Source organism: Capra hircus, chromosome 26, assembly GCF_001704415.2.
Source record: "Capra hircus breed San Clemente chromosome 26, ASM170441v1, whole genome shotgun sequence".
Taxonomy (NCBI): Eukaryota; Metazoa; Chordata; class Mammalia; order Artiodactyla; family Bovidae; genus Capra; species Capra hircus.
Genome location: NC_030833.1, coordinates 20,922,850 through 20,936,705, shown reverse-complemented (window position 1 = coordinate 20,936,705; position 13,856 = coordinate 20,922,850). Strand labels below are relative to the sequence as shown.

At 49.8% G+C, this 13,856-nt stretch overlaps 1 protein-coding gene across 1 annotated transcript; it reads left to right on the top strand.

Moving 5' to 3' along the window:
* On the top strand, positions 326–12,940 carry DUSP5 (dual specificity phosphatase 5). Its single transcript, XM_018041694.1, has 4 exons — positions 326–894; positions 5,346–5,494; positions 8,509–8,728; positions 11,432–12,940. Exons 1-4 carry the CDS (start codon positions 516–518, stop codon positions 11,836–11,838), a joined length of 1,155 nt encoding a protein of 384 aa, XP_017897183.1. The 5' UTR covers positions 326–515; the 3' UTR covers positions 11,839–12,940.

Sequence of the window (13,856 nt, the reverse complement as noted above, 5' to 3'; positions counted from 1 at the left end):
TGCCTCCTCCGCTTCCTCCTCTTCCCGCACAGCGTGGGTCACCTCGGCCTCCTGGCATTCCTGACAACCCACCGGCAGTCCCCGGTGATGCGCAAGTGAGTGTCTGCGCGCAGCGCCGCAGAGAACACAGCGAGGCGCCTTCCACTTCCTCTTTCTCGGGCTGACTAACGCTGGGGCGCCCGCCCCGCGCGTCCCGCCCCCTAGGGGCGTGGCCGCGGCCCGAAGGGGCGGGGAAATACCCATATTCCGCCTTATATGGGCAGCCACGTCACATGCCACAAACCCATTCACATAAAACGCTGCGCTGCCGGCGGAATCCCCGGCTTCTGCGGCAGCAAGTGGCCGGGCCGGGCGCCGAGCGTGCGGAGCGGGAAAGAAGAGTTGAGCGTCCGCTCCGGCGCCGGGCTCGGTCGGCCGGCCGCAGCCCCGTGGGGTCGTCCTGCTGGGCCTCGCCGGCGGGCACCCTGGCTGTGGGCACCTGCGGCGCGCACGGCGCGGGGCCGCTGGGCGGCGGCATGAAGGTCACATCGCTCGACGGGCGCCAACTGCGCAAGATGCTTCGCAAGGAGGCGGCGGCGCGCTGTGTGGTGCTCGACTGCCGGCCCTACCTGGCCTTCGCCGCCTCGAGCGTGCGCGGCTCGCTGAACGTCAACCTCAACTCGGTGGTGTTGCGGCGGGCCCGCGGCGGCGCGGTGTCGGCGCGCTACGTGCTGCCCGACGAGGCGGCGCGCGCGCGGCTGCTGCAGGAGGGCGGCGGCGGCGTGGCGGCCGTGGTCGTGCTGGACCAGGGCAGCCGGCACTGGCAGAAGCTGCGCGAAGAGAGCGCCGCGCGCGTGGTGCTCACCTCGCTGCTCGCCTGCCTGCCCGCCGGCCCGCGGGTTTACTTCCTCAAAGGTGAGCTGCGTCGGAGCCGCGGGTCCTCGGTCACCCCCCCGCGCCAGGACGGCCCCGGGCTCTGGGGTCCCCTGCTGGCGCCGGCGCCTTCCTCGATCCTGGCGCCGGGGAAGTTCTGCACCCTGGGGCTTGACGTGCGCCGGGAAGGCCACGACCGGTGTCAGCGCTCGCAGCTTCTCCGTCCCCACCTGTGTTCCTCGAAAGCGTTTGACGGCCTGGCTGCCCGGGGGGGTGGGGTTGCTGCACGCTGCTGGGGGCGCTGCTTCTTAGCAGTTAGGGAGCGCCCAGCACGAGCCGGGTTTCCCGGCCCCGGCTTCATGTCTTTCGCTGGGGCCGACGCTCTGGAGCCTTCCTAATGGACAGATCTGAAGGGATCCGCGGGTCGCCACCACCTCCCCAGGAGCGTGGCGCCGCGGTGTCCCCTTTCCTCCCGCCTGGACAATTAATGTATGTTAGGCTGTGTCTTCATCGACTCTCTTGCCTTTTTGACCCTGGCGAGTCCCTCCCCTCTCTTCCTTTTCATTTCATTTTATTGCTTTTTATTGTTCCTCGGCGTCCCCTTCTCCCCTCCCAGGCCAGCTCCATTTGGAGCTGGCAGTCTTTAGTCTTCCCACTCTTTTTCACCTTCTCTCTCCTGCCCTGGAATCATCCCCTGGACTGGTCGTGGGCCAGAGCTGGGGCACCTAACGCGGTCTCCCGGGGGCTGGCGGCAGGTTAGCGGGCGAGCCAGGACCTAGGAGAGGAGCCACAGGGTGCTTGTGAAGGGGACTGCGGCGCATTTGGTTTGAGACCCTCCAGTAGCTGCTTCTCCAGTCTGCACGTTACACCTGCTGGGGGAGATGACTTTGCTGGTGGGTGGGTGATTTACTGTCAAATTCCAGAGTATTGATTTCTGGATCACTTCCTGTGATTGCTGCCACCTTTTATTTGAGTCCGTTTTAATCTCAGGTGTATGGAAGGCTTAGCCTATAGGGAAGAGACGATGAGGACTCAGCCCAGCCAGCTCTGGGAGATCGCCTTGAGATATAACATAGCTGGGATTCAGAACTAAGGTGCGGTGAGCTGAGAGCGTGAGGGCGCTGTTTTAGAACAGTGCAAGGTGTGGAGTTTTACATCTTCCAGATTGGGAGATTCCAGAGATTCAGGGGCAGCTCCCACTTGGATTAGCAGGCTGTCTGTCCCCAGTTGATTCCTGTTACGGAGACACCAGAGGCAGATCTTTCTCTTACCCCCAGCCCCCAGGAGATGGAGAGTGCCCTCTAAACTCTGCAGAGCTTTCACACAGAGCCCCTGATTTCTTTGTCTTCCTGATACCCTTTTTGGTCTCCTCTTCTTAGCGGTGAGTACAGGAAAAGCTTCTGCCTCTCCAGCAGCATGAAAGATGTCTTCCAGGAACCTGCTTCTGGTCCTACCTCTGGCCTCCAGCCCTTTCCAAGGGGCCATGCAAGACATTTGGAAGTTATTGCTACAGGAAGTAGGCAGCTCTGTAGACTCACATCTCAAGTAAAAATGATTTTTTTTTAAATTTTTAATGAAAGTAACATGCTTTAATGAAAAGTGGATCTTCTGCACAGCCTAGAACCCAGTTCCACTCCCCAGAGGCAACAGTCAACTATTTCTTGTTCATCTTTAGATAAATTAATTTTCCATGAGTATCTTTTAAAAATAGAATGATTGTGTATATTTCCTGTTCCTGCCTCTTTCACCTAACTAGATCTTGAGAGACTTGTCCATATCAGAGCATACATGTCCTAGTCCCTTTTTTTTTACCTATTCACTTTTTAAACTCATCCCCTGATGATAGCCAGTAAGTAGATTGCTTCACACCTTAGTATTTGAAGCAGTGTGGAAGAGTGTATCTCTGTCCAAATGCTTTTGTGTGTGTACTGTCTTTTAGTAAAATTATGAGAATCGCCAGGTCACAGTTTATGTCTGTTTTAAATTTCAGTAGAAATTGCTTGATACTTAGCCTTACAACAATGCTGAACTTTTAAGTTGTTGCCAAAGAAAATAATTTCTTCACCTAACTCATGTCCAGATAGGAGCTCAGGTTTTTGATCTAGTGGCATCTCAGATCGTGGGGGCAATGCCTTGTACACTTCTGTCAATGCCTTCTGCACACACACACACACACACACAAAATCCACTAAAGTGAATTGACCAAATGACATTGTCAATGTGTATTTATAGATAGTGTCCATCCTCTTTCTCTGCTCAACTCCCCTGATATTGCAGTGGTGATCAAAAACAGAACCACTCTGAAGACAACTGAAGCAGCCAAGAGTTGCTACAGCTCTTGCATCTCAAGTGAGGCACCAGAGAGGAATGCTCCATCTCTCCAGCCCTCTGATGGGAGTGGGTGAAAGACAGACCAGCTAATCTGGAGGACTCCTGACCCCAACTTGAAGAGGCAGGACCCTGTTTATCTGTCCCTCGTCACACTGAGACTCTTTGTCTGCCTGCCATATTTTGTCAACAGGCAAGCAGGACCCAGCCCACACCCGCACCTCCTGTCAGTCCTCCTAAGAGCCAGCTCTTTTAAGTGCTCTATTTAAAGCCAAGAGATGGGGTGACCTGAAGGCTTTTCTTTCCCAAGCTTCATGCTGGAGTTTGAGAGGGCCTGGGCCGCTTTACTTCAGATTCCTGTCCCCTATCACTCATTGTGTCTCCTACAAATGAAAATGTTGAAGCGCAGGAAGTGCTTTGCTTACTAGGGACATCTCTTTGGAAGAAGCTGAGGGTCCGTGCAGGGGGCGGAGGCAGTGGTGGTGAAGGAGGGGAAACTAAGCCACAGATACCTCCAAACTTTCCACCTCTGTCCCCCTCCGGCATGACCTGTCAGCATAACCGGGAAATTGGTCATTGTGGAGGTCCGGAAGCTCATCTGGGGAGGCCCGGGTGGCTATTTGTTGAAGTGACCACAGGGGAGATTTGGGTGTGCTTGGTGGGGGCGGGGGCAGTTCCAGCACGCTGAGAGGAAGCAGTAATGGCGAGATGACTCATTCTAGGAATTGGCTGCAGCTTCTGAAAGAGAGCTGGAGACTGCCGAGTAATCCATTAACCATTTGTCTATGGCAGGAGTTTAAAAAAGCCACCATGTGCTCCACTGTGGGGCTATCACAGCACCAAAAGACAGAAGGAAAAAAAGAGGGCTGTTGGGGAAAAAAATATGGTCTCAGAATGCTTCTTTAACTGATGACTGAAGGAATTCCTTGGCAGTCTAATGGTTAGGACTGGGCACTTTCACTGGCAGGGTCCAGGTTCAATCCCTGGTCCAGGAACTAAAGATCCTGCAAGTCACAGAGTGTGGCCAAAACCAAACAAACAAATTGATGTTTTGACCCCAATTCTCTGGAAAAAGAAGCAGGTTTTCTGGAGGCTCTAGGAAATGGCTTAGGTCCCTTTGGAGTGGAAGCAGGGGGTTTCCCCACACGAGGCTGGCCTATTCACCCAGCAGCAGTTGGCATTCTCAGGCTTCAGGGCCAATTTTTTTGTTCGGTTCTCCCCACTGCCTGCACAGGCCCAAGAATTTACATACTCAAGTTTCTCTGATTTGGTCAGAGTAGTTCTTACCTTAAGTGATCCAATTGGAGAAGTTTAAATGTAGTTAGGATTTTTATAGAATCATACCTACGGGTAGTTGACTTATCAGTTTGAGGGTGTGTATGCACACACAAGGGTGTGTGTAGCTGGGGAGAAAGTTCAGGAGGGGAGGGTAATAAGGAGATAAAGAGTGAGTAGGTGGCCATCAAGGGGAAAGCAGCGGGGGTTGGGGGTGAAGATAAGAATTAAATTCAGAAGGCCTCATTCCTCTAGTTTGGTTTAGAAGGTAATTAACTAGATTGATTACACTGGACCTGTGGAGGGGACTGTCAGCGGTGTTCTTAGCACCTTGGGAAGGAGAAAGGGCAGGGCTGTTTTATGGCCCTGAGGGTAAAACCTCATGTAAGACCCCATTCCCTTATAGAGGGGGTTTCATCTATTATCCTGTTTAGAGCTGATTGGCTATGGATGAAACAGACCAGTTTAGGAGCTTCTTTCAAGAATTAATGAAATTCTGCATAATCACACCTGAATTTTAGATAAATTGAGAAAATGGCTTTTGTTGTCTGGAGGGGTTTGGTTAATATTTGCCAGATGTCGGATATATTTCCTTTCACAGCTTAAGCTTCTTCTGATAGACATAAAAAGTTAATAATTGCCTTTAACTGTAGCTTTTTAGGAGAGAAAGAGAGAGTGAGTATGTATTTGTCTGTGGAGCCTATTTCTATTCTAAAACCATTACTTGTTTTGACTCAGTCTTTTTATAAGACCAGAATGTATAGTAACTTAATACCTTTTTTTAGTATTCCACTCTCAGAGTATTGATCAATTCTAGGCATTTTCTGACAGACTGAAAAAAAAAAAGTCAGTGCTTATATCTCTCTTGCTTTCTTATTTTTGTCTTTTAGGGGGATATGAGACTTTCTACTCAGAATATCCTGAGTGTTGTGTGGATGTAAAACCCATTTCACAAGAGAAGGTGGAAACTGAGAGAGCCCTCATCAGTCAGTGTGGGAAATCAGTGCTTAACATCAGCTGCAGGCCGGCCTATGACCAGGTACGAGGTGTGGAAGTGCCATCCGGGCCCCTGGCTCTGTTCCTTGCACAGCACCCTGGCTCTCCCTCTCCCTGATCACTAACGTTGGTTGGTTCTTTTGCGGATCAGGGAGCTGGCAGAGGCCTCTAGCTTTGGAGAACCTCTGTTGCTTGCCAACTAGAGTTTCCATCCAAGAGTACATGGGCTTCCTTCCAGCAAATAAGCTGTCAAGAGCAAACACGCTTCAGGATGCTCGGTGGCTTCTGGAGAAAAGGGGAAGTGGAAGATATATTATTGTTAGCTGGCCTGGGAGGTGCAGAGAAGCATCGAAATAGCAGTTTAGGTTTCCCTGAAGACGTTTTCAGAGCTGACATTCAGGCTTCCTGTGTTGGTCTTCTGTGTAATTGTTCATGCTCTGCAGTTTCTGCAAACCAACCCAGTACCTGTAAAGGCGTGTCTTGGTATTTTTAACTGAAGGAGGAAGATTGGGGGAGGGTTGTAGCTATGCAGCTTCCTTTAGGGGTTTCTGATGCTTATAATTCCATAAATTCTGAAACCAGAGATCAAGAGACACTAGAGGATTTCATGTGTCTACAAACCTGTGGGTTTTTTCCCTTCCTAGAACTGTACTTTCTGGCAACCCACTAAAGGCAAAAAAAGTGGACGGCTCAGCCAGAGGGTTACCTGTGATGCAGGAGGATGGAGGGGGTGGGGTGGGGAAGGGAAGCAAGCAAGGACCCAGATGTGCAGAAACCAGAGATCAAACCCACTTTCCCATTTTACAGAGGGAAAAACTGTCACAGCTTGTGGGTGATTGATTTTTGCCAAGAATCCTGCAGCTCAGTTCATGACAGCACTAAGCTCAGAACTCCCTTCTTTTCATCCTTTGCTCTGGTCCTTTTCAGGACCCTGTTCTGTTTGCCACTTGCCTTTTGGAAGAGGGTCATTCCAGTAGGTACCTGACTTGGTAGGAGGAACTTTTTAGGTTCTTGACACAAAATAAGAACATACCCAAATCATAAGAAGGAAGACTTCTAGATGATGCTGCATAAGATGCCAGCTGCCTGCCGTGAGCAGAGCTCTGCCCCCTGGGGATAGACTTCCAAGTTCAGCCAGGTGGCTTTTCCTTGAATGGAATCTTTGGTCAGGAAACCTATTCGCTTGGCGAGGTGCCAAGGTTATTATTTTGTTTGTTTTCCTTTGTTAAAATTACAGAGTATAATGAACCCTGGGCTTTCAAGCCGTGGGCATCCGGCTTAGCTGGATTTCCATTTGCGTTTGTTTGTTTGGGTGGTGTTTTCCCCCCCTCCCTTTCTCAGAAAGTGAAAGAGAAATGAGAATTTGCAGGATGTTGTGAAAGCACACAGCCCTTTGGCCATGCAAGAACCGGGGGAGGCCCTGAAGTGTCTCCAAGACTCATCTGGGGAAGCCCCTAGTGTTACTTCTTAGAAGTGCTTCTTCCTTGAGAAAAGTTGGGGGAGGTCGTGTTAACCTTTGAGGTTTCTGAAGGCCTTTGGTTTCTTCCTCTTGAATCTAAGAAGAAGATTCAAAAAAAGAAAGAAATATGGTTTCATGGGTATTGGTTGGGCTAAGCTCCAGGAGAAACTGAGTAGGATCCCAGGTCTGGTATGGCAGCATTTTCTAATCTCTAAAGAGAGAGCAACATCTATGTAGTTACATCTTAAGTGTTAAGCCCAGGGGGCAGCTAACATAAGTACTGATTGTTACTATTACTACCTTTTGTAAAATCTCTTCAAGTTTCTTTCAAGTGGTCAAACTGGCCTTTGCCTTAAACACCCGACATCTCCGGAAAGGAAAAGCAGACACCCATGTGGGGTATTCTGAGAACTGCCTTCTGCCGGCCCTCATCCCATGCCCCTTTCCCTATCATGGGGCTGGCAGAGAGTTTCCATTCCACTCTTATTCCAGGACAGGAAATGGAAACACAGGAAACGGATGGATGATACGAGAAAGGCGGCCAAAGACACAGCCACCGTCACCCCAGCTCAGTGTTTTTCCCTGTAGATCTCAGGCTCCCATTGTTCCAGCTGTGGAACGATAGCTTTTCTGGCCACCCTGGAAATGCTGAGACTGCCAGAGTCTGATTAGCCAGCAGGGTAGATGGTCTCTGGTTCTTTGGATCCTTCGTAACTAGAAACCTGAAGTATAGGTTGTCTCCCAAAAGGGTGAGGATGTAAGCATCTCTCAGAAAAACTCAACCGTACTAAAGATCAGGCCTGGGACTTCCCTGATGGTCTACTGGTTAAGACTCAGTGCCTCCACTGCAGGGGGCATAGGTTTGATCCCCGGTCAGGGAACTAAGATCCTGCATCCCACATGCTGAGCAGCATAGCTAAGAAAATAACAACCAAAAAAGACCAAGCCTCTGCTCATGGCCTAACAGCTTTTCCTTATCTGAGGATTTCGGATAGATAGTGGTTATTTTCACTTCTGAGAAATATACTTTTTGGGATGGTGGGAGGCACATTTTGATGTTGCTGAGGATCCAAATGCCTCTTAGGATCAACAGTGTCCTAGGTCTGATGAAACACATTACATCCAAGGTCAAGACTGTAAAGGAGGGGGCTCACCTTGTTGGACCCTTTTCCATTTTATCTAGAAGGAAATCGAGATTGCCCCCAAGGTTCAGGCTTGGCCTGGCACTCATACGACAGCTAGAATTTCAACATGGTCTTCTCAAGTCTTCCAGCAACCCACCCTGCTTCTCATCCTTGTCAGTCTAGAAGGGCTGCCAACATTTCCCGCCACCTCGATATACGTAAGGAAATGAAAATCTCAGCTGTGTGGGATTTGCTGTCCCTGAGTCCCAAGGCAGCGACATAGGGTAGAGAGTTTACCAGGCTGGAGCCTCTACCCAAACTCTTGGTTAAACTGCCTTGGCTCTCAGCTCTCTACCTGGAAACCAGAGAGGGAACCTCCCACTTGGAAACAAATAGATCAGGATTGTTTTCTTTCTTCTCTCCGAAGAGCAAGCTGATCAATATTTCCTGGTTGTCCTTTGCCCCTGCTTCCAGGGCGGCCCAGTTGAAATCCTTCCGTTCCTTTACCTTGGAAGTGCCTACCACGCATCCAAGTGCGAGTTCCTTGCCAACCTGCACATCACAGCCCTGCTCAATGTCTCCCGGCGGACCCCGGAGGCCTGCACAACACACCTACACTACAAATGGATCCCCGTGGAAGACAGCCACGCGGCTGACATCAGCTCCCACTTTCAAGAAGCAATAGACTTCATTGGTATGTGCTGCTGTCCTCAGTTATTTAGGGGGGTGTGTTCTTGGATTTTGATGTACTGATGGAGGTCACCCCATCGCTGAGAAGAAAAGCATCTTGTTTGTGCAACCACCACAAGTGAGAGCCAAAAAGAGATTCACCTCAGAACAACAGAGGGGAGGATTTGAGTTGCTGTTTAATAGGAGCTTTAATTTGCAGGATAAATGTATTAGTTAATATCATCTTAAGGCAGTACTCACGACTGCTCTGTTAGTGTTTCTGGCTGGATGGGAAGCAGAATGCGTCCATGAGTGATGCTCTATGCCAGGGACACAGGAAAGGGAAAGAACCACACAGACTGTGCTTCTACGTAGATTGGGATATTTTTAAAAGCAAACAGAAGGATCAAGGGAGCATTACTTAACACACTGAAACCCCGGGGCCCCAGCAGCTTTCCACGGTTTTTGGCAAATTGCTTTGGGGACAGTTTGTTTTGCATTTTCAGCTCATTTTGGATTAATGGTAACACTCGACTCAAGCTCTGTGCTTTATGCACAGAGAAGTTGGCATCTTTGTTCTGTGAGGTAGTTATCACTTACTACATTGTGTAGGCCTGGGAACCTCTGGTCCCTCTGCCTAGAAAGGGCTTCTGGGCCTTGGGATTTCAACTCCTCAGAGTGGAGTGGACTGCTCTTTCATTTGAGGTCTTTCTCTCCCTTCCACCTCCCTTGGGGACTAGGCTGGGCCCCGCTGCCCACACTTGTGGATTTGCTTCCCTTTCCAGAGTCCTCTTTTCTATCTAATGTTGCACAGCTGTTGAAGCTGAGCAGTAGTCTTCCTGCTTCTGGCTGTGAGGGATGTTGGAGGGGAAAGGCTGGTGTTGAGTGTAGCAGTGATATCTTAGTGCAGGGAGCCATTAAAGGGCTCCCCTCTTCTGCCACGTGGTGGGCCCTCTGCTCATCATATACAACTTCTACTCCATGGAATCCCACTGAGAAACTCACTGCAAGCAAAAGGCTGAGACGGTGGTTCCCCTGGAGCCTCCGAGAGGCAGCCGAAACGATGGGCTCAGGGTGGGAAATCCTTGACTTGCTCTCCCTGTCCCTGGGAATGCCTTGCCCTTCTCAGCCTGTTGTTTAATTACCTAGGTAGCTTCTCAGTGAGGTCATGAAACAGCCCCCATCACTTCTCAGATGCCTCCCTCCCTGTCCGGTCTGTGCATTGTGTCTGTTGTGTACACAACCACACAAACCCACAGCATTCTGAAGGCACACAAGCTACTTTTCCCCAGACCCCTCCCCCTGCTGAAGGAGGGAGGGACTGAGGCCAAACTGCGCTGGCACTGACCCCTCCCAAGGGCCACATGGAAGGCAAGCCCCGAGGGGTGGAATAGAACCCAGAAGCAAGGTACTGTAGGCTCTTTGGTTTCTGGGATTTGGCTCTGGGCCAACTAAAAGCTGGATGACAAGGAGGCCAGTGGAGGAACAGAAGGAAATTGTGGAGTCATGACCTTGTAATCCTAGGAACTTGGAGTCCCCTTTGAACTAATTTACAAGAACTTTTTTTTTTTTCTTTTGAATCAGAGACTATATTGGGGGCACCTCTAAGGAGCTATCCTGGGGCATCCTTTGAGATTTTCATTGTGGAAACTCAAGGGTTCCTTCCTGACTGCTCAGAAACCTGATCTTTTAGATCTTAGAGATGCATCTGCAAACCTTTTAAACATGGGGAAGGAGGTGGGTAAGGGGGCTGACTTTTATTGGCCTTTCAAAATCTTAAATGTTTTTGCATTCGGTGGCCTGACATAGTGCCAGGTATGTCTAACTTCCTGTGATGTAATTGTTTCCTCACTAGCAAAAGGGGTAATTGGAAAGACTCTTTTTTGTGGTTTTAATTTGATGTGTATATATGTTTAACCTTTTACCCTTGCCCATTTTTAACAGTTATAGCTCTTTTGGGGCTAGCAATAGAACAGAAAAGGAGGCTCCCCCCCCACCCCACCCCCGCCTTTGTGAAACTGAGCTAAACCATGCTAACTGACGGTGGTAGCTTTATAGCAGCAACTTCCATTGTTGTGCAAGATGGAGTTTGCCAAAGCCATTTATATCCTCCGTCTCGTAAGCGTCACTTAGCCAAGGCTATAATTAGTGGTTGCACACTATTTATTGTATGTTTCATTGGTGGGAACCCTGGGGGCTGATCCAAGCATCGCGCCCTGGCATAGCCAAACAAGGTGCCCGGGGAGGTTGGAAGGCCTCTCCCAGGATGGGGACTAGGTTATCACCATTAGAATCAGATCCTGAGAGATAGGAATTGCTTTTCCAAGTCAATCTTTGAGCCTCTCAGGAAAATGTGACTGTGCAATAAAAACTTGCAGGCAGTTTGAAAGATACTCCCAAAGCCTTCTTGAAACCCATTTGTGAAACCCAAGTTAAAATGGCATGCTCAGGAAGGGGTTACTCCATGTCTAGAGCCTCTCTAGTGGCAGAACCCGTGCAAGTACCCTGACAACTAAGGTTTGTGTAGGTCCTACAGAGGGATGGACATCAGTGGGACTCCAAGGTCTGTCCTCGCCAGTGAGGATTAAAGACTGGCAGAAGCCTACTGTGGGACCACTGCTGTTGAGCAGACATGATGAGACTTGATAACTAGGTCGCTTTTTTTTTAAACCCAATTGCCTTTGAGTCCCCATCCCAACTCAGTCCCACTGTCTCTTGTTTCTTCCAGACTGTGTCAGGGAAAAGGGAGGCAAGGTCCTGGTTCACTGTGAGGCTGGGATCTCCCGCTCGCCCACCATCTGCATGGCTTACCTCATGAAGACCAAGCAGTTCCACCTGAAGGATGCCTTTGATTACATCAAGCAGAGGAGGAGTGTGGTCTCGCCCAACTTCGGCTTCATGGGCCAGCTCCTACAGTATGAGTCTGAGATCCTGCCTTCCGCGCCCACCCCTCCGGCTCCCTCCTGCCAAGGAGAGGCAGCTGGCCCTTCATTCCTCGCCCACTTGCAGACACTGAGCCCTGACGTGCAGGCTTCATACTGCACATTCCCTACCTCGGTGCTGGCCCCGGTGCCCACCCACTCGACAGCCTCAGAGCTCAGCCGGAGCCCCCTGGCCACAGCCACATCCTGCTAAACCCGAGCTGAGGGAGCCAGCCCAGCCCCAAGAACAACTGTGATTTTGTATTTTGACTCGTGGACATTTCATACCTGTGCAATGCTGAAGACCTCGCCCTGTCCTGCTATCCTGGTGGGACAGCGAAGGGGTCACCAGGTTTGCAGACAAACTTAAGACTGACCTCGGGACTGAAGGAAGGCCAAGCCATTATGAGAGCACAGTGCGTGCTGACTACTGTACTTCCAGACCCCCGCCCTCAGGACTGCCCAGTCTTTGCACCTCAAAATTCGCCTTTTCATTTCAAGCATAAGGCAATAAATAACCTGCAGCAACATGGGAGAAAGCAGTTGCTAGACCAGGAGAAAAGGCAGTCATGAAGCCAATTCATTTTGAAGGAAGCACAATTTCCACCTTTTTTTTTTTTTTTTTCAAATTTTGGCAGTCTCTATATCTGTCTCTGTTGCTTCAGGGCATAAGCTGATCACCACCTAGTCAGGAAAGTAACCCTGCAGGGTTTTAGGGACATGATGTATATGCCGATTTGAACCCTCAGATGCTTTTGAGACTCCATCTTGGATCAGGTGGAGTCAGTTGGGTGAAGTAGTGAGACGGGAACACTTCTGGTTTCCTTCTCACTGTGGGTTCTTCCCTGACTTTGGACTTGGGCATGATTCTTACTCATACTTGAACCTTTCTCGTTGCACCTCTCCTCAAAGCAACTCTTGTGTCATTTGAAAAGAGTTCTTTAGACCATAGACCAAAAATCACCTGTTTGAGGTGGTGGCAGTGGGTGCCACGAGAGAGAAAGGGTACCCACTTCCTGGGTCAGTGGCATTGAAACAGTCGTCCCCCCAGCTTGCTGTCTTTATATGTGCTTGTCTCGTCTCTGATGACACTTGTGTTCTTCCCTGCCCCTGGGGGTTGTCTTCAAGCTGTTGACTTCTGGGATTTGCAGATTTCAATGTGGTACTACTTTTTTTTTTTGTCTGTAGGATATTTCTCCAGGGGAAAAGGCAATAATTTCCTAAAATCCATATGAATGTGAAGAAAAGCAGTATGTTGGTTGTCATCGTCGTCGTCTTTTTTTTTATATAGTGTAAAATAAAAATAGTAAAAAGAACAAAAGTGCTTCTTGTTGATGAGTTCAGGCAGGGGTACATTGACGTGGGGACCCAGCCTACTTTTCTGGGCTCTATCCAAACGAACTCATAAGGTGATGGTGGTGAGTGTGCAGTTGCAGGCATGAGGCTGTTTGTCTACTCAGTGCTTTCCAGTTGGGAGGCTTCCCTGAGTTCGCTTGCATGAGAATTCCTTAGACCCAGGCCACGTGGGGAGGTGGTCAGAGCATCTATCCACCCTGAGCTCTTCACTCCCTTAAGCCCCAGGTAAAGAGTTCAACTTGAATCTCAGCTTTTTCATCCATGAAATTAGTGAACTAAGCTAGATGGTCCCAAAAGTTCCTCAGAACCAGAGACCCTTGATTGCAGCAAACCTGAGTGGCAAGCTTGTGGTCAGCCTTCTCCCCAGTACCTGCGTATGGCAGACTCTCAGAAAAGTATGGAAAAATGCTGCTGCTGTTAAGCCGCTTCAGTCGTGTCCGACTCTGTGCGACCCCATAGACGGCAGCCCACCAGGCTCCCCTGTCCCTGAGATTCTCCAGGCAAGAACACTGGAGTGGGTTGCCATTTTCTTCTCCAATATGGAAAAATGACCGAGGGACAAATAAGCGAACGAAGTTTTGCTTTAAATGCTTTTCTTCTTTTTTACCCTTGGGATTAATTCTTGCAGATAATTCCCTGAGGAGTTCCTAGGTAAATCCTTCCATGAGTGGGTTTAAGTCCAAGGCTGAATCAGCTTGCCTTCTGAGTAATGTCCTCTGTGTGGTGGAGGAGGGAAGGGGCAGTGTTTGCTTATCCCCATGGCTTATGCCTCTTCTCCAGCCTACTCTTAGGGACGGTTTCCTAATCATGAGGAACAGGAAACTGACTGGGATTGATACCACACATTCCCGACACAGGGATTCTAATCCATACTCC

What these genes read in the sequence shown, in the direction of transcription:
- DUSP5 (XM_018041694.1), top strand. Translation starts at nt 516, where the DNA reads ATGAAGGTCACATCGCTCGACGGGCGCCAACTGCGCAAGATGCTTCGC. An exon ending in GCGGGTTTACTTCCTCAAAG is followed by an intron (nt 895 to 5,345) that starts GTGAGCTGCGTC and finishes TTTGTCTTTTAG; the next exon opens with GGGGATATGAGACTTTCTAC. An exon ending in GCAGGCCGGCCTATGACCAG is followed by an intron (nt 5,495 to 8,508) that starts GTACGAGGTGTG and finishes CCCTGCTTCCAG; the next exon opens with GGCGGCCCAGTTGAAATCCT.